At 41.3% G+C, this 21,367-nt stretch overlaps 1 protein-coding gene across 3 annotated transcripts in view; it reads left to right on the forward strand.

Moving 5' to 3' along the window:
• The window catches only part of gria1a (glutamate receptor, ionotropic, AMPA 1a), an 84,700-nt gene that overhangs the window by 43,715 nt on the left and 19,618 nt on the right, over positions 1-21,367 (forward strand). For all 3 annotated transcript variants that reach the window (XM_008301945.1, XM_008301946.1, XM_008301947.1), the window contains 2 exons: positions 84-376; positions 440-529. In XM_008301945.1, coding sequence (XP_008300167.1) covers positions 84-376; positions 440-529 — 383 coding nt within the window. The remainder of the gene's footprint in view (positions 1-83; positions 377-439; positions 530-21,367) is intronic.

Genomic DNA, 21,367 nt, shown 5'->3' on the forward strand with positions numbered 1-21,367 from the left:
TGGTAGAGCATAAAAGACAGTTAAAATGTAAGACTAATGCTGCCTTGTTTAAATGCCTGGCTGTGTCTGTGCTCTTCCCTCAGAAAGCCGACGTGGCCGTGGCTCCGCTCACCATCACCCTGGTCCGTGAGGAAGTCATCGACTTCTCCAAGCCCTTCATGTCCCTGGGCATCTCCATCATGATCAAGAAACCCACCAAATCCAAACCGGGCGTGTTTTCCTTCCTGGACCCGCTGGCTTACGAGATCTGGATGTGCATTGTGTTCGCCTACATCGGCGTCAGCGTCGTCCTCTTCCTCGTCAGCCGGTTCAGCCCGTACGAGTGGCACGCCGAGGACTACGAGGAGGGAGCCGAGCCCCAGACTCCAACCCAGACGTCGGCCACCAACGGGGTGCAGCAGGGCCAAACGCCGGCGCAGCAGAACACCAACCAGCAGAGCCCAGAGCAGACCAACGAGTTTGGCATCTTCAATTCCCTTTGGTTTTCGCTTGGCGCCTTCATGCAACAGGGCTGCGATATCTCACCACGGTAAGAAGCTGAGGCCACAATTTTTTTTTTTTTAAGCCTCGCATCCACAGTCCTTTGAGTCTCTGCTTTTGTTTGTTGGTACACAAAGAGACACTCAGCGCCACCTACGTCTAATATATTTCTGTCTGCCACACCGACGCTTTAACATGCTGTCTTGGCTCCTTGCTCAACTCAGCTGGGCTTTGTTTATTGAGATTGTGTTTTTTTTGCCCGTCGCTTGTCAAACAGAGCGATGTTAAAAGTTTGATGAAGTGCAGCGGAGGGAGTTTTATGATGTGGTCATGTCGCAGACTGTTGTACTTTCGTTTTCCCGTCTTCAGATAATTCCTGTGGTAGTAAAAACATGCCATGAATTTCCATCACTGTAAAAACCGGTTGTTAGCAGCTCCCTCGGTCTGTCTGCGTCCGCCCGTTGATAAGTCAATCAACTGATCTATCTGCGGGTGAAGGTAAATATCTTGGAAGACTGTCAAGAAGGATCCTGGCGTGAGTATTGAGTGTTTCGCATTGGCTCCCCTCAAGTGCTCTCATGAGCTGTGGTATGAAACCGTTCTCAAAAGGTCACCAATTAAAAATCTCATTAAGTGTCTGAAATTAGAGAGACACTGAGGTTGACTTTCGGAGCTTTCCAGAGGGACCAGCAGAAGGAGATGAGAAGATAATGTCAGTGTTATCACTGTACGCTCTGAACCAACAGAGACAGTTTAGGTCACGAGTAGACAGAGTTTCATGTCTTTTTAAACATTAAGCTACGTATACATTATGTATACGTGAAATGTGGAGGCGCATGTATGACTAATGTATCTCTACTGGAGTAAGCGCCGTGAGGATAAGGAGGCTGACGGTGGTGCCTCAGAGAGTAAATTGTTAGCGGGTTCGGATAAGAAACTGAAAAGCTGCTTGTCACCGTAAATACTTAGGTGCATCCAACCATACACGACTTGAAAGAAACTGAGTGACATTTTGGGAAATGCTGTTGTTTCTTTGATGTTTAGTCTTTTTTTGTTTTTTTTTTTGAGTCGGATGAGAAAATCAGCGTCTGTAAAATAAATGTGAAGCCGGAGCTAGAAGACAGGTTAGGCGCACAAAGACTGGGAAATAGTTCGCCCCGGCTGTGTTCAAAGGTTGACGGAATCAATCACAAGCAGCTCTTAACTCTCACGAATGCAATTCTTGCAAAAAATTGACAAGTTGTTTTTCCTTTTTCTTTTTGCACGGATTGAGCAAACCGACATCACACGGCTAGGCTAACCGCAGCTGTAACTCCCTGGACAGATATTGTAGAGTTGTATGAAAGCAGATTGAGTGGATGCAATGTGCAACAACCTGTTTTTTTTTTTTTTTAATCTCAGCTTCCATCTTGTGGCATAAAATGTATTTTCAAATTTGCTCTTATCCTACACGGATATCAGAAGGGGGTAAAAACATCACTAAAACTCTGCATGCTGCACATAGGTGCTCAGCGGTACATGATGTAGCTACTGAATCGGCACTCCCACAGGCCTTCACCTGACATTTACTGCGTTCTGCGTGGAGACTGTGCTGCGCTTCATGCAGGATGAAGCCTGTTGTCCAAGTGTTCTTCAGTTAGGGGGCAGAAAATGCATCTGCAATAACTATTGATTTCCTCGCACGCCACACAAGGAACGAGAGAGAGAGAGAATGTCACCGTGCTTCCTCAGATTGTCTCTTCCCTGTGGATTCTCTCCGTATGCGCCGACATGTTTGTGTTTGCGTGTGTGTGTTACTGTATGCGCGCTTGACCACACACACGGGGGTCATGCATATTTGTACAGTATTTGCATTTGTTTTTTGCTTGGGGGCAAAGCAATCTCAACTGATGCAAGACCTTTTCACCGACTGTGACTAAAAAGGACAAAATAGATCATTTCTGCGCTCGGAGCGGTTCTGCTGATGCCATGTGACTGCAAAATGTACCAGTTGTACAGCTCATTTCGTCATCGGTTGTAATAGCTGCATCCAAACTGTTTGCCCGGAGTTTGGCTTCTGCTAATAAAGAGAGATGCGATTGCACGTTTTATCTGCCCGAGAACAGTTTTCCCTCGGAGTGTTTTAACCTAAAGTGCACGCAGACGTGTTGCTGCGACTTCTCATTTAAGTAGGTTTCAGGTTGAACAGAATTTTCTTAATGTCATCAGTGAGAGCTTTAAAGCCACTTATCCTCCGAGGACTTGAGTCAAATATGTGTCCTTTCAAGGTGACTCATTTTTTGTGTCTGACAGAATAAATAAAAGGAAATTTAAAAATTCCACCCCTCAAAAAAAAAAAAAAACGTTGAGCGTGTGCAGCAGTGCCTGGTGTAGCGATCAGCGCGGTGGAGTCGGCATGGTGTCTTGAAAACCAACACAGTGAATGTTTCACCCCACTGAATACTGCCCTGAAGGTAACATCTTCCCCTTGAAAATTTGGGTGACCCAGTTGCTGTAGTTAGCTCGGCGCACATTCACACACGGAGGTGCATGTTGCGTCTCCTAAAGCGTTACGAGCTCCTCTGCTAGATTTAAAAGGACATGTAATGTTATTGCTTGTGTTTGGTCGGATGAAAGCAACAGTACCTGTTCCTTCACATTCGGTTTAGGGTTTCACATGAACGCAGTGCACTGTTACATCTGAAAGCTTTTTTTTTTAATTTCAGAAAAGCTTTCATGTGAACATTTCTGTGCTCGCATATGTGAGCGCGCTCATTTTCTTTTACGTTTTTTTTTTTCCTCCTAGCCTCATTTACTGTCTGTATTTATGCACTCTGCTTAACCCAAATTCAAGTACGTAATTAGAGTTTTTTTTATAATTTAGCTTCATAGTTGGATTTTAAAAGAACTCATTATATCAGGCGAACCCAAGTTAGACCATATCGAATGAAGATGCCTTCCTTTCAAGTTGTGTTTTTTAAAGCAGTGTGCTTCACAAAACTGCATTTTATTTCTGTCTACCGACTAGTTTCTAACTTTGCATGAAAGCGCTGTATGTAGTACAAAGCACATAGTATAAAGTGAGTATAAAAGCAAAAGCAACAACACCGCTGTTTGGAAATACACCATTAAAAGTACCTGTATTCAAAATGTTGCTAAAGTTTTAGCAGTAAAATTGACTTACAGTAAAAAGTAAAAGTTCTCATAGTGATGTGTTATTGTGTTTTGGGAACAAATGCATTAATATAGACTGTCCTTCTGTTTGCTGGTCAGCTCAGCTTTAGCTTTAGCTATGTTTTGTGTCAAAGATATTGTGAAAAGTAGAACTTTAAAAAAAAAAAAAAAAGATATAATATAATATAATTATAATATAATTAAATACAAAGTACAGCATTTCCCTCTAAAATGTAACAAAATAGATGTAACTTAAAAATTGTATCTGAGTTCAGTATTTGAGTAAATGGTACTTATTATGTGGTATGTTGTACCTTGATGCTATTATCCAAACTCCCAAGCTAGCCGAGCTAGTCAGCTCGCTAGCAAAGTAGCATGTGCATTTTTTGTTTTTTAATTATATTTTTTGTTAAATTCTTACTATTTTTGTTAAGCTAAACAAAAGGTGAGGTTAAGCTTCACCTGAGGTTAGACCATGTCTGTACTTATCTACAGCATCACCTTACATAGTAGAAATTGATTGACATTGTTGTTGCTCATGCTAACAGTAGCTAACCTGGGGCACAAAAGGTCAAGGCTTGGTGCTTGTCTTGTCACAGCACTGTTGACATGAAAAAAAGAGAAGAATCTGGCACAAAGTAAATTGAAAGACTTTTGAAAAGGAGCATTATGAAATAAAAACCCATTATTCAATAAAATTTATATAAAACCTAGTAAGACTCTTTTACAGTGAAAATAAGATGAATGAAATAACAGTTCACAACAATGAGCTGAGTTTGAATCATTTCTTCAGTTATTTCACAAATTTTTGTTTCATGTATATATTTTATACTTGTTAACTCCTAAACCCACTGGCGGGTTTCAAAGGCATTTGATCTTTAAAAAATATCATGGAAATCATTATACTATGTGTGTCTTTGCCGATAATAAAGTGTTTTCCCTTACCAGATTTTTTTTAAAAAGCAAAAGATTCTGTGATTATATTAGACTGAACTGCAGGCTGTGGGTAGACCAATACGAAAAAAGACTGGAAATATAATATAAGTAGTGAAATATCTGTATCTATCCTATATCTCTTAGAGTTTCCACTTTTTTCAGAATTGGTAACACCTGTAGGCACGCAACAAATGTAGAATGCATGTTTTTTTGTTTTTTTCAATCTTCGTAAAAGAACTTTGTCAAACGGCACAACAGACATGTTTGTGTTCTCTCTACCTCTTACATGGTTCTGCTGTTTCTATAGAGCCATGGGACTTCAAATTGCAGTTAAAGATGAGCCCACGGTGCGGAAAGTGTTACCAGAACAAAAAAATGCTCAGAAACGACCTGCCGTTCAAAGGGTACATCATGATCATTGCGTCTCCATATGTTCAACCGCTAACAGGTTCCTTTTTTTTTTTCTTATTGTTAAAACACTATAGCGCGAAAACATGTAAAAGACATTTTGTTCCTGGAGCTGCTGACATTTCTGAGCAGGTAGCGGTTAACCACTCATCACTGCGCCTTTGTCACTTATAGGTGAGAACACAATGTTCAGCTCCGAGTTTGGCAGCTCGAAGCACTTCACTCCTCATGCTTCTCCATTTAATCAGAGACAAAAGGCCAAGGAACAACACTGATGATCCACTCTGTCCTGGATTAATCAGTAGGCGTGTTTAATTTCCCTGTCTGCTTTGCTGTGTGTGTGTGTGTGTGTGTCAGCCGATTCTATTAAAAGCAAGCATTTTACCATTTTCTTCGATATCTGATTGGACCGCTCTAAAGGTAGCCCATTGTGAAGCTCTGCATATACCGTGCGCATACATCCTTGTATTCGCACGTCGATGCGTTCATGTGTACAGTACGTCATTGTGTGTGTGTATTAACCACTCTGCTCCCCCTGCTATTTATTCTCGGTGAGACCTTGTTTACTGTGCTCTTTCTAAATGTCAGCACTGTCAGTCAGGCCCTCCCATAAGCCCCGGTCCGTGCTGTTGGGCCCTCCTCGTGTTTATCTCTGCAGACAGGTGGACTCTGAGAGTGACCCCTCCCCCACGCACAGACACACTAACACCCCTCCATCCATCCATCCATTCTTCTGCCCATTTACTTCCTCTCCCATCACCACTTTCAGTCCTCCTGTCCTCTCATCCACTCTGCTCTCCATCCTTTCGAGATCTCTCTGCCTCTTCCAGAGGTGCTGTTTGGTTCAGAATTTATCATGTGCAGCAGCAGCAGCTCCTCTCTCTCATCATGGTTTCAGTGATGCCACCTGCTTCACCTGGCAAACCCCCGCTGTGTTAAACAGAGGCACACTCACAAACCGGCAGGTTTAAGAGTGCATTTTTTAAAAATCTTTTTGACAGTAATGGGAATACGTGCTTTTCTTTGACATTTGGTAACTACTCCAGCAGTCAGAATCTGAGCTGCTAATTGCGTCCGGACTGATTTTAATGCATGTTCAGATTGCTTTAAAATTACTGGACCGTGGGCTCAGATTTTACAAAATAGTGCAATTTTTAAAGAGGAAGGAAATGTTTCAGTTGCAATTAATTCACTTACATCTTCTTTAGGGATGGACCGATGATCANTGCAGTGGATGAAGGTTATAAATAGTTAGCTAAACATGCTTAAAAGAGATAAATGAAGCTAATACATAATGTTACGAACAGGTTCAGAGACTCAAGCACAGACATAAAACACGAAATGTGAAAACAGGAAGTGGTCGGCAACAAGGTAAACAAGAACTCTAGATCGCCCTCTAATGGGCGGGCGGACTAACTGTCGCTAGACAACAACCGAAACTAAAGCAGAGTGCATAAATATAACAAGAAATACTAACCTGTACTAATAAACGCTAATCTAATCAGCAAATATTAACCTATGAATGTTAAATGAGCTAGAGGACACATAAATGCTCAAAACTGCTCAGTGGAAATTGGATGAACTTGTTTAAAGCAGTACATACATGACTGATAGACGCTCACTTTATTTGTTACCGAAGTAAAATTATATGCAACCAAACACAGTAACTCTGCCAAGAGGAATTGTACTTTTGCAAAGCTTCTACATTTTCTGTTAACATTACCAAAAAGATAATTTGACTTCATGGTTATTGTTGAGCTCTTCGTGGTAGCTGGTGCTGGTGTGCTGGACTGTATTATATTTTAAAATCCCCGACATTGTTACTGCCTCATGTAGGGTAATGGGGTGGACAGAATACTAGCACCACCCACAATGACCCCAATAATAAATGTATAATGGAGTCATCACCTTCTTTGACAACGTCAACAAAAGCTGAAAATGCAGCAGCTTCATGAGGGTAGACTTTATGGCAGAGCTGTTGTATATTGGATTGCAATAGATTTCACAGGAGTTTCTAATAAAGTTGATTGTAGATTGCTTCTGCCTCCCCAAGTGTTGGCAGAACAACTGCAAACTGAAAGTAAAAGTGATGTTCCGACTATATGGATTATTTTTTTTATATCAAAACGTGCGTTTTTTATATAATCAGCTGTGTTAACATGCAGTGTAAAAGCTATTCAAATGAGTACATTTAAAACATGACACTAGGCGTCGATGAATTTGTACTCGAGTTCATCTGACAGGACTTTGGATTTACACAAAGACTAAGACTCAATGATGTAGTGCATTTGATGTAATGTGCAAAATTTCACATGCAGGATGTCTGCGTCTAATTAAAGAAATAAAATTTAAATATCCGAATTTAAATCCAAGATTGCAGTCTCCCGGGTACGGACCCAAAATAACTCTTTCTGACATAATCTCCTATCAGTGTCCCCTTTTCTAGGAAGATAAATTGGTTTTCCGTCTTGGAACCTAAGCGAGGAGATAAGGTGTGAGCAGCAGGAGAGTTTTTACACCTTCTAACTTTTGTGCTCGCTGATTCGTTCCTTGAGGAAGGTTACTGTTTGTCACTTCACTGCAGTCCCTGCTGTCCGAGCTTGTGCACACGGACTGGGCTTGAGGATCTGGAGGAATGGAGCAGAACTGGTTTAATGGGCCACCAAAGCTTGATGTTCTGATGATTATGGCTTTACAATAAAACTGGGCCATTACAGACATTTTATGGCTTGGTTTTAGCATGCTAGAAGCTTGTTTTTAATCGCATTCAGTCTATGCAACTATTAAAAAAAGGATCTTTTTATAAGCTTTCGGCAAGAAATGGCAGCTTACAAGAGACAATCGTGTAATTTTCAAAACTCATGAAAGAAACTCCTTTTAAACCAGTGTGCTGCACTGCTTACCTCGGCTGTGCGGGATGCTTGCGTAGCTGCTTGCTCTTGAGTTTGCCGCCAATGTTAGCAGGTTAAAGCAGCCACACAGCCTGCGTGAGACGTGTCATTCGACTGAGCCACGGGTCGTCTAGACGTTTGGCATGGAGCCTGTTTTTCACCTCTCAGCCCACAGCTCTCAGGACAGTGAAACAATCTGTTAGTGGGTCATTCCGTCTCAAATCCTCTAATTTTTAGAGCAATTTCTGCTCAACCACCTCTAGTTTGCCTGAATTATATATATTTTAAACAATAAAATATGGATTTTAAGAAAGATATTTATAGAATTTTAGCTTGATAAATCAAACATTTATTAAAAAATAACAATAATATGTTTTTTGTGTGTTGGAATTTGAGGCTATGTTTGAACTGCAATATGTCAGGAACTGTTAAACTATTAAAATGAAATTATTCCCACATGAAAACAATAATTTAGAGAACCACTTTGAAATTCCAGAACTGTTTTCTACTTGAATTAGACTATCTAGCCATACCTGTCATATCAATTATGAAGGTTTGATGAAAATACCTTATTTTTGTGCCCATGTACTTCATATATAAAAGCTTTGTTTTATTGTGTATTATTGTGACATCTAAACACATATAGTTCCGAAAATATCACGTCGACTTCTGCATTTTCAATTTTTTTGGTAATATGTGCTTAAAGATTGGACTTTTAATGCTGCCTTTCCCATTTTTTTGTCCATATTTCAACTCACACATAATCAGAGACTATTTGATCAATATAGTCTAAATCAATGGCACGGTGGGAAGAAAAAAAAATAGTGAATGTGTCAGGCTTCCGTCTTTAATAGTTTCTGAGATATTGCGTTTCAAACCCAGCCTCAAGTTTCAATGCATTAAAAAAAACAAAAGAAGTGCTGAAAGTGGGTCGGCAGGCGAAATTTCACATTTTAAATATCCACAGTTTAGCAAGAATAAAAATAAAAAGTTTAAAGCAAATTGGATGTTGTTGAGCTGAGGTCCTTGATGATATTAAATGGAATGACCCTGATAGTTATATCGACATCATAGTTTCAATGTCTAGGATGTATCTCAATATGTCACAGACATGAAAAAAAAAATCCTTTTCTTTCATTTTGGCAATTACATATTATTAGTGGAGTAAGTGAGGGCTTTATGTGTATAATGTAGCGATGGCAGGAGCCCAGTAAAGACTATAATTATATTATGTCGGTGAGATAGCAGAACATCACGTGTTGGCAGTCGTTTTCAGGTGTGCGCTCTTTATCTTGCACTGAATGACTGTAAACTAAACATAAATTAAATTCCTAAATCAAATATGTCGTGATTGATGGCCATTAATAAAGGCTAACACACAAAGGCTGCCCATAGCAGGAGCAGGTGAGTGTGGCACAGCTACTCACTCATTTACATGCATGGAGGGTTTTTTTTTTTTTGCATACTTCCATGTGTGTTTTTGCGTTCCCTCACATGCACAAAAGCTCTCGTGAATGCGTGCCCGTGTTGTATTTAACGTGGCTGAGTGACAGCGGATCTCGGTGGAACTGTTGGAGGTCAATGAGACTGAGTCCTGGAGGACCTTCTGTATGCCATGGCATGTCTATGTGCACATTTGTGTGTATATACATGTGTGTGCGGGTCTTTGTGTAACCGTGGGTGCGAGTGCATACCCCGTGAAAGCGCTGCACGCCAGACCTTTTCCCTCCACTGTCCCCCTGGGGTGCCATTTGTCTAGCAGCGGGCCTCAGGTTACGTGTAACAATGATTACCTTCACTTCAACCATAAAGAGCAGGAGAACACGGATAACTGTAACACACAGGGGGGAAACCACCACCACCACCACCACCGCCACCGCCAGGACCCAGATGAAACATGGCGGCACAATTTGCTCAGCTCAGCATAGCCGCAGCTAAAAACAGGCACACGTAACAACTTGTGGGAATTGAAGCCTTCCAAGTGCAGGTGGATAATTCAGACCGAGCTGTCTGGGATTCTGTCTCAAATACATTTTTCTGGAAGTAAAGCGGAGGCCCCCGGTGTGGTGTCAGCTGTAATTCCTCACACCAGTCAATCAGTGTGAGATGTACAGATGTCGGTATAACAAGAAGAACAGCCTGGTCCTGGAGCAGAGGTCAGCCAGGCTTGAAAGCGCTGTCAGCCTCACAGTCTACGTGATTCACACACACAACACAACACACTCAGGTGCGTCTTCACTCGAGATGTGATGTCTTCTCAACTTTGCTAATCAGATGCTTGCAACATCTTATCGACACCCCTTTCGACGTGGCGATGCTGTCGTAATGATCATGCTTAGGCACCTTTTGTGTTTGAATTACACGCTATACTTTTCAAGGAACAAAGCCACAATAATACCTTGTAATTTCATACAATTATCTTTTATTCTCAACCTTTCACACCAACAATTATATTTGAGCCCAATATCTTTATTTTCTCTCTCTCGAAGCCTCAGCTATGAACAAAGAGTAAAAAAAAAAACAGGGTGTGTGATGAATGACACTGGATCATAAAATGCATCCATAACATTCCTTCCCAAATTCTCAAATAGTATTAAACTTTACAACATGCTAGAGCTTTATTATCAGCCATAATTTTGCTTGGGACTTAATTAGCTCAGCAAACTGCCCTGCTGTAAAAATTTATATTATCTTTACAGTCACAACATCCTGTGGGGGGAATATTTTTGTTTTCACATCAGCGAGACGCCTAATTATTGCAGAAACCTGTTCTGTCATGTCTTATGAGTGATTTCTTGTCACTTGAAGTCGCTGAAACAAGACTAATGATGACAAAAATAAAGATGTTTTTAACTCATGGTTGCCCTACATCCAACAGGAGTCTCCGTATGTCATGCTGAAGAAGAACCACGAGCAGCTTGTGGGGAACGATAAGTACGAGGGCTACATCGTCGAGCTGGCTGCGGAGATAGCCAAGCATGTGGGCTACCAGTACAAGCTGAAGATCGTCTCAGATGGCAAGTACGGAGCCAGAGATCCTGAAACCAAGATGTGGAACGGCATGGTTGGAGAACTGGTGTACGGGGTGAGTCAACAGAGCTCTTATCTGCATTATTCCCCATTTAAAGCTGGAAAATACTAAAAGTCTGATATGGATTGTGTTCATTGAAAGCCTTAAAGGGAAATTCTTGTTTATTTCAAACTATTCTACTTCCCATTAACGTGATTATCGTGGCTCGAAGTGTCGTGCTAACTTTGCGCTCTTCACACTCAAGATTTAAGGAAATTGAATTTACACAAAATGCTCAGGAGCCACTATTAGCGAAGCCATTAGCATGAGGTCCCTGCAGCCTTCAGAAGGAAGCCAATTTTTGCATGAATCACTTTAAAGATTGGTTTTCAGTCTGACCAAATGTAAACACAGAAATTAGTCACTTGGAACAACCATTTTTTGAGCTTTTTTAAAGCTTTTACTTACCATGTGGAGAACTAAGTGTTCGGTCTGGCCGGTATTTTCCTGCAGTTGATTTTTTTGGGAGGTGAAACATCATCTCAATGTTTATCAAAGCCTCTGATTCACTTGTTGTTTGCCTGGATCCAGTTCTGCGAATCTGTCCTCTCCGCCAAGCTGACTGAAATGAAGTTGAAGGAATTTACAGTTTTGTGTTTTGTCAGAGAAATTAGTCGTAGCTACTCTCATCCATGGACGCATAAAAAAAGTGGGGCATCAACTGTTTGCACTCCTTGAAGGAAAAGTTTTCCTCCTCAGTTGGCAGTAGAGCGTTGAGCGCAGGAGCATCACAAATTTTATGTCTTTCTGCCTCTGCCTCTATCTTCTGATTCCCATCTTCCATTGATTTCGCTCTTCGTTTGTGGTTCCAATAACTACGGCCCGCTCATCAAACTGAATCGACCTGCTGTTGATCCCATAATGGTCCATGCATTTAACTGCTGAGTTTCCTCAGAAGACAGTGTGGCTTGAGTGGAAGCCAACCTCATGTGTGTAAACAAACCGATCTGCTCTGATTAATATGCAGCTTACTCGGTCAAGTCAAGCATCCTTGGAAGGAGATCTCTGTTCTAGGTGGATAATTTCTGTCTTTACTTGATTCTTGTAAAAATCGTCTGCAGGGAGGTCGTGCTAAAGGATGTTCACAAGCTTCACTGTGCGACTCCTCATTTCACAGCACGATACCTTGAGCCACATTAATGGCAAATACACTGATGCGAAATGAACCGGAATTCTCCTTTAACACACTAAAATCCACACAGACGAGTTCAGGATACTTAAAACTGTTGTTTTGTTTTAGCATTCTGCCCTGCTTATGTAGCAGTATTTAAAACTGTCGTATATATACACTAAAATGTTTCTGATTTGGGCCAGTGGTGCATCAGAAAACACTGAATTTGACCACAGTTCACAAGCAACAGGAAAGCTAATGTTACAGTATGCTATATGAATAACTTGATTATGTAATTACATTGATATTCCACACATAGCAGCTTTAAGTAGAAAATGTTTGCCAGGTGTGTTTTTGTTATAGGTGCTCTTGGTAGAGCATAAAAGACAGTTAAAATGTAAGACTAATGCTGCCTTGTTTAAATGCCTGGCTGTGTCTGTGCTCTTCCCTCAGAAAGCCGACGTGGCCGTGGCTCCGCTCACCATCACCCTGGTCCGTGAGGAAGTCATCGACTTCTCCAAGCCCTTCATGTCCCTGGGCATCTCCATCATGATCAAGAAACCCACCAAATCCAAACCGGGCGTGTTTTCCTTCCTGGACCCGCTGGCTTACGAGATCTGGATGTGCATTGTGTTCGCCTACATCGGCGTCAGCGTGGTCCTCTTCCTCGTCAGCCGGTTCAGCCCGTACGAGTGGCACGCCGAGGACTACGAGGAGGGAGCCGAGCCCCAGACTCCAACCCAGACGTCGGCCACCAACGGGGTGCAGCAGGGCCAAACGCCGGCGCAGCAGAACACCAACCAGCAGAGCCCAGAGCAGACCAACGAGTTTGGCATCTTCAATTCCCTTTGGTTTTCGCTTGGCGCCTTCATGCAACAGGGCTGCGATATCTCACCACGGTAAGAAGCTGAGGCCACAATTTTTTTTTTTTTAAGCCTCGCATCCACAGTCCTTTGAGTCTCTGCTTTTGTTTGTTGGTACACAAAGAGACACTCAGCGCCACCTACGTCTAATATATTTCTGTCTGCCACACCGACGCTTTAACATGCTGTCTTGGCTCCTTGCTCAACTCAGCTGGGCTTTGTTTATTGAGATTGTGTTTTTTTTGCCCGTCGCTTGTCAAACAGAGCGATGTTAAAAGTTTGATGAAGTGCAGCGGAGGGAGTTTTATGATGTGGTCATGTCGCAGACTGTTGTACTTTCGTTTTCCCGTCTTCAGATAATTCCTGTGGTAGTAAAAACATGCCATGAATTTCCATCACTGTAAAAACCGGTTGTTAGCAGCTCCCTCGGTCTGTCTGCGTCCGCCCGTTGATAAGTCAATCAACTGATCTATCTGCGGGTGAAGGTAAATATCTTGGAAGACTGTCAAGAAGGATCCTGGCGTGAGTATTGAGTGTTTCGCATTGGCTCCCCTCAAGTGCTCTCATGAGCTGTGGTATGAAACCGTTCTCAAAAGGTCACCAATTAAAAATCTCATTAAGTGTCTGAAATTAGAGAGACACTGAGGTTGACTTTCGGAGCTTTCCAGAGGGACCAGCAGAAGGAGATGAGAAGATAATGTCAGTGTTATCACTGTACGCTCTGAACCAACAGAGACAGTTTAGGTCACGAGTAGACAGAGTTTCATGTCTTTTTAAACATTAAGCTACGTATACATTATGTATACGTGAAATGTGGAGGCGCATGTATGACTAATGTATCTCTACTGGAGTAAGCGCCGTGAGGATAAGGAGGCTGACGGTGGTGCCTCAGAGAGTAAATTGTTAGCGGGTTCGGATAAGAAACTGAAAAGCTGCTTGTCACCGTAAATACTTAGGTGCATCCAACCATACACGACTTGAAAGAAACTGAGTGACATTTTGGGAAATGCTGTTGTTTCTTTGATGTTTAGTCTTTTTTTGTTTTTTTTTTTGAGTCGGATGAGAAAATCAGCGTCTGTAAAATAAATGTGAAGCCGGAGCTAGAAGACAGGTTAGGCGCACAAAGACTGGGAAATAGTTCGCCCCGGCTGTGTTCAAAGGTTGACGGAATCAATCACAAGCAGCTCTTAACTCTCACGAATGCAATTCTTGCAAAAAATTGACAAGTTGTTTTTCCTTTTTCTTTTTGCACGGATTGAGCAAACCGACATCACACGGCTAGGCTAACCGCAGCTGTAACTCCCTGGACAGATATTGTAGAGTTGTATGAAAGCAGATTGAGTGGATGCAATGTGCAACAACCTGTTTTTTTTTTTTTTTAATCTCAGCTTCCATCTTGTGGCATAAAATGTATTTTCAAATTTGCTCTTATCCTACACGGATATCAGAAGGGGGTAAAAACATCACTAAAACTCTGCATGCTGCACATAGGTGCTCAGCGGTACATGATGTAGCTACTGAATCGGCACTCCCACAGGCCTTCACCTGACATTTACTGCGTTCTGCGTGGAGACTGTGCTGCGCTTCATGCAGGATGAAGCCTGTTGTCCAAGTGTTCTTCAGTTAGGGGGCAGAAAATGCATCTGCAATAACTATTGATTTCCTCGCACGCCACACAAGGAACGAGAGAGAGAGAGAATGTCACCGTGCTTCCTCAGATTGTCTCTTCCCTGTGGATTCTCTCCGTATGCGCCGACATGTTTGTGTTTGCGTGTGTGTGTTACTGTATGCGCGCTTGACCACACACACGGGGGTCATGCATATTTGTACAGTATTTGCATTTGTTTTTTGCTTGGGGGCAAAGCAATCTCAACTGATGCAAGACCTTTTCACCGACTGTGACTAAAAAGGACAAAATAGATCATTTCTGCGCTCGGAGCGGTTCTGCTGATGCCATGTGACTGCAAAATGTACCAGTTGTACAGCTCATTTCGTCATCGGTTGTAATAGCTGCATCCAAACTGTTTGCCCGGAGTTTGGCTTCTGCTAATAAAGAGAGATGCGATTGCACGTTTTATCTGCCCGAGAACAGTTTTCCCTCGGAGTGTTTTAACCTAAAGTGCACGCAGACGTGTTGCTGCGACTTCTCATTTAAGTAGGTTTCAGGTTGAACAGAATTTTCTTAATGTCATCAGTGAGAGCTTTAAAGCCACTTATCCTCCGAGGACTTGAGTCAAATATGTGTCCTTTCAAGGTGACTCATTTTTTGTGTCTGACAGAATAAATAAAAGGAAATTTAAAAATTCCACCCCTCAAAAAAAAAAAAAAACGTTGAGCGTGTGCAGCAGTGCCTGGTGTAGCGATCAGCGCGGTGGAGTCGGCATGGTGTCTTGAAAACCAACACAGTGAATGTTTCACCCCACTGAATACTGCCCTGAAGGTAACATCTTCCCCTTGAAAATTTGGGTGACCCAGTTGCTGTAGTTAGCTCGGCGCACATTCACACACGGAGGTGCATGTTGCGTCTCCTAAAGCGTTACGAGCTCCTCTGCTAGATTTAAAAGGACATGTAATGTTATTGCTTGTGTTTGGTCGGATGAAAGCAACAGTACCTGTTCCTTCACATTCGGTTTAGGGTTTCACATGAACGCAGTGCACTGTTACATCTGAAAGCTTTTTTTTTTAATTTCAGAAAAGCTTTCATGTGAACATTTCTGTGCTCGCATATGTGAGCGCGCTCATTTTCTTTTACGTTTTTTTTTTTCCTCCTAGCCTCATTTACTGTCTGTATTTATGCACTCTGCTTAACCCAAATTCAAGTACGTAATTAGAGTTTTTTTTATAATTTAGCTTCATAGTTGGATTTTAAAAGAACTCATTATATCAGGCGAACCCAAGTTAGACCATATCGAATGAAGATGCCTTCCTTTCAAGTTGTGTTTTTTAAAGCAGTGTGCTTCACAAAACTGCATTTTATTTCTGTCTACCGACTAGTTTCTAACTTTGCATGAAAGCGCTGTATGTAGTACAAAGCACATAGTATAAAGTGAGTATAAAAGCAAAAGCAACAACACCGCTGTTTGGAAATACACCATTAAAAGTACCTGTATTCAAAATGTTGCTAAAGTTTTAGCAGTAAAATTGACTTACAGTAAAAAGTAAAAGTTCTCATAGTGATGTGTTATTGTGTTTTGGGAACAAATGCATTAATATAGACTGTCCTTCTGTTTGCTGGTCAGCTCAGCTTTAGCTTTAGCTATGTTTTGTGTCAAAGATATTGTGAAAAGTAGAACTTTAAAAAAAAAAAAAAAAGATATAATATAATATAATTATAATATAATTAAATACAAAGTACAGCATTTCCCTCTAAAATGTAACAAAATAGATGTAACTTAAAAATTGTATCTGAGTTCAGTATTTGAGTAAATGGTACTTATTATGTGGTATGTTGTACCTTGATGCTATTATCCAAACTCCCAAGCTAGCCGAGCTAGTCAGCTCGCTAGCAAAGTAGCATGTGCATTTTTTGTTTTTTAATTATATTTTTTGTTAAATTCTTACTATTTTTGTTAAGCTAAACAAAAGGTGAGGTTAAGCTTCACCTGAGGTTAGACCATGTCTGTACTTATCTACAGCATCACCTTACATAGTAGAAATTGATTGACATTGTTGTTGCTCATGCTAACAGTAGCTAACCTGGGGCACAAAAGGTCAAGGCTTGGTGCTTGTCTTGTCACAGCACTGTTGACATGAAAAAAAGAGAAGAATCTGGCACAAAGTAAATTGAAAGACTTTTGAAAAGGAGCATTATGAAATAAAAACCCATTATTCAATAAAATTTATATAAAACCTAGTAAGACTCTTTTACAGTGAAAATAAGATGAATGAAATAACAGTTCACAACAATGAGCTGAGTTTGAATCATTTCTTCAGTTATTTCACAAATTTTTGTTTCATGTATATATTTTATACTTGTTAACTCCTAAACCCACTGGCGGGTTTCAAAGGCATTTGATCTTTAAAAAATATCATGGAAATCATTATACTATGTGTGTCTTTGCCGATAATAAAGTGTTTTCCCTTACCAGATTTTTTTTAAAAAGCAAAAGATTCTGTGATTATATTAGACTGAACTGCAGGCTGTGGGTAGACCAATACGAAAAAAGACTGGAAATATAATATAAGTAGTGAAATATCTGTATCTATCCTATATCTCTTAGAGTTTCCACTTTTTTCAGAATTGGTAACACCTGTAGGCACGCAACAAATGTAGAATGCATGTTTTTTTGTTTTTTTCAATCTTCGTAAAAGAACTTTGTCAAACGGCACAACAGACATGTTTGTGTTCTCTCTACCTCTTACATGGTTCTGCTGTTTCTATAGAGCCATGGGACTTCAAATTGCAGTTAAAGATGAGCCCACGGTGCGGAAAGTGTTACCAGAACAAAAAAATGCTCAGAAACGACCTGCCGTTCAAAGGGTACATCATGATCAGTGCGTCTCCATATGTTCAACCGCTAACAGGTTCCTTTTTTTTTTTCTTATTGTTAAAACACTATAGCGCGAAAACATGTAAAAGACATTTTGTTCCTGGAGCTGCTGACATTTCTGAGCAGGTAGCGGTTAACCACTCATCACTGCGCCTTTGTCACTTATAGGTGAGAACACAATGTTCAGCTCCGAGTTTGGCAGCTCGAAGCACTTCACTCCTCATGCTTCTCCATTTAATCAGAGACAAAAGGCCAAGGAACAACACTGATGATCCACTCTGTCCTGGATTAATCAGTAGGCGTGTTTAATTTCCCTGTCTGCTTTGCTGTGTGTGTGTGTGTGTGTGTCAGCCGATTCTATTAAAAGCAAGCATTTTACCATTTTCTTCGATATCTGATTGGACCGCTCTAAAGGTAGCCCATTGTGAAGCTCTGCATATACCATGCGCATACATCCTTGTATTCGCACGTCGATGCGTTCATGTGTACAGTACGTCATTGTGTGTGTGTGTATTAACCACTCTGCTCCCCCTGCTATTTATTCTCGGTGAGACCTTGTTTACTGTGCTCTTTCTAAATGTCAGCACTGTCAGTCAGGCCCTCCCATAAGCCCCGGTCCGTGCTGTTGGGCCCTCCTCGTGTTTATCTCTGCAGACAGGTGGACTCTGAGAGTGACCCCTCCCCCACGCACAGACACACTAACACCCCTCCATCCATCCATCCATTCTTCTGCCCATTTACTTCCTCTCCCATCACCACTTTCAGTCCTCCTGTCCTCTCATCCACTCTGCTCTCCATCCTTTCGAGATCTCTCTGCCTCTTCCAGAGGTGCTGTTTGGTTCAGAATTTATCATGTGCAGCAGCAGCAGCTCCTCTCTCTCATCATGGTTTCAGTGATGCCACCTGCTTCACCTGGCAAACCCCCGCTGTGTTAAACAGAGGCACACTCACAAACCGGCAGGTTTAAGAGTGCATTTTTTAAAAATCTTTTTGACAGTAATGGGAATACGTGCTTTTCTTTGACATTTGGTAACTACTCCAGCAGTCAGAATCTGAGCTGCTAATTGCGTCCGGACTGATTTTAATGCATGTTCAGATTGCTTTAAAATTACTGGACCGTGGGCTCAGATTTTACAAAATAGTGCAATTTTTAAAGAGGAAGGAAATGTTTCAGTTGCAATTAATTCACTTACATCTTCTTTAGGGATGGACCGATGATCAGCCTGGCCGATTATCATGGCTGATATTTGGCATTTTTCCAATTATTGGTATCTGTATTTGTATCGATCGATTATTGATAAGTTAAATGTGCTACTTCAGCTCGGATGCAGCCTCCTCTGTCTGTCTGTAGTCGCTCTGTGGTCTCACAAATGTCTCTCACTGCAAAAAAACACTGCAAACCAGGAAATTAGCTCCTCTCAGAGTGGCTAACAGCTAGCAGCTAAGTTAGAAGGCAGATCACCCTGAAACAGAGTGTGTAAAACAATAATTAATAATGCTTTAAGTTATGGACCTTAGTAGACTATAAAAGTGATGGAAAAGTGACAGATTGATAGAATAGAGACGAACAGCAGAAGACAAAACTGATCAATCTCAGTCGATCCCACATAAACAAACTGATTGAATCACTCCTGACTCTATTATACATAATCACTTATCGTCACCGTTATTATTTTGGAAGCCTGTTTATGAATGATTGGCTCTCTGCTAGTACATGCTGTTAAAACATTACATTTCATGTATGTTGGTTTTCTGCCTTTCTCGATTCCCGATAATCAGCTTTGGTGTCGGCCCTAAAAAAAATCAGTTGATCCCTCATTTTCTTCTTTACAGTCCGAAATCAAAAGGAACGGCTTTACTGTGAAGCAGCCTTTTGACATATTATCGACAGCAAAGCATATTTAAAGGGGGCTAACTCGTTAAAGGAGCTCATGTCTGTCGGTGAACACGGTGTAGGAGGATAGGCCGAGCAGCAGCAGACATTCAGTATTCATTCTGCACAAGCCGGTATTGCACATGACCTGGCAATCAATTTCCATATGAACTTTGCCGAGTGGTAGCTCCTGACTGGGAGACAACTTGAGTAAAAGGGTTTGGGTTCACGCTGCTGCTCCTCTATTCAATGTGTTTTTGAGATGTTTATGTCTGCGTCTGATGTCGGCGTGTGTGTGTGTGTGTGTGTGCATGCGCAGGTTTGTGTGTGTGTGTGTGAACTGCATGGCCCCATGGAGTTGTCATCACTCTTCAGCGCCCGTGTTGCTCCCGTTACATGATTGTAGACTGAAATAAATCAACTCTGTCACTCACATCCTGCCTGCCACAGCATCAATTTCTCAGCCTGGCGGTCACAATCATTCAATAATGGATCGTGTATGTGGTGTATTATGGTAACCCGGCGAGGGTCAGTATTTCTCAAACTGGGTTTTTTGTCTTGTTTTTTTTTTGCGTGCAGTGATGCTTGTTTTCTCTTGTGTGGTGCTGAACAAGACAGGGCGAGACACTGGTGCCTGAATGCATTTAGTTTTCTTGAAGAATCCTCAGTAATTCTCATGATTTTCTGGCAGAATTTGTACCTGAAAAACACCCGTCCACTCAAACTGTAACCAGGAAATCCATTCTGCTTTTCTTAAAAATCACCTGAAATGAAAATCTTATGTTTGAAAATACAAATAAAACAGAATTCTTTTAGTATTGTGCATTTTTTTTTATCCTCCTTGTAAGACTAGGCTTCAGCTGCTCTACACTGAGATACACAAACAGTTGCTGCTTGTTTGTTTTCCCATCTTCTACGTGGATCAGGGTTATGGCCACTTTAGCCTTCATTTTTAAGCACAATTTAACGTAAAGTCATCAACTGCAAATTTAGGACGTCTTTTTTCAAGAGTCTTTTAAGCAAATCCATTGGAAGCATTAAAAAGTCTAAAAGCTGGGTTTTCATCCAGCTAATGAAGCGACTACGGCTGATTAACTCCGGCTCGGCAACATTAAAAGTCGCCCACAAGAAATTAAGATTTAAACTTAAATGACCAACCTTGTGGTTTTAGTGCAATGTTGAATATATTTTAATATTTTTTTACGCATCCGTTGCCAGCATCAGCCGTCCTCCCGTCCCATTCTGAACGCTGTATCTCAGGAGCGCCTTGAGGGAATTTATTCAGATTTGGCACTTGGACTCAGCGATGAGTCGACGTCGGTGGTCAAAGGCCGAGCTCACGGAACATATTTTGTCCGTAGCACAAGAACTCATATGCTAATTATGACAAAATCGTATGTCTAGCCGGATAAAATGATGAAGCGATGACATTTAACACCCTGTCCTGACCGTATATCACATTTGACCAGATGCTGATTGTGGTGGCACTAATCTTAGGAACGCAAATGTGTGTTGGCAGACTTGGATATAAAAACTTTTCTGGTTGACGGAGGTGTACAAGTCAGTCGTTCAGGTTCCGACAAAGTTTCAACACTGTCTTAATGTAATTCTGCTGTTTGACAAAACTTTGGTAAATAAAGAAGGACAACAAAACTGTTTACTGTGGGAGGACATCAAGTTTTTCCAATTCTCATCAACTCCACATTGATTCGTTCACTCGAAAGAGATGAAATTTCACAGTTTGAGTAATAGCAAACTGATGTGGGCTTATTACAGTTGTCTTGTTGATACGGTGTTTATATTTATTTATTTTTAAGGCGCCCACATTGCGGCACAGCAGATGTTTCTCTTCCCTGTACCTGCACACACCCATATATATGTGTGTGTGCTTCACAATATATACAGTACATAGTATGCAATGCACTATATTCATCTTTCACATCGACCAGTTCAGCATCACGCTGCATTATTGCTGTTATTATTTGCACAAACCAAGAAATTAGATTGTGTTACGCACCACTGAGTTACATAATGGCGGAGTTAGTGAGCTGCTGCTGTAAAAAATAAAAGTTGAGGAAATTTGGTAGGAAGG

This window comes from Stegastes partitus, unplaced genomic scaffold (assembly GCF_000690725.1).
Source record: "Stegastes partitus isolate 25-593 unplaced genomic scaffold, Stegastes_partitus-1.0.2 Scaffold1736, whole genome shotgun sequence".
In the NCBI taxonomy this organism is placed as follows: Eukaryota; Metazoa; Chordata; class Actinopteri; family Pomacentridae; genus Stegastes; species Stegastes partitus.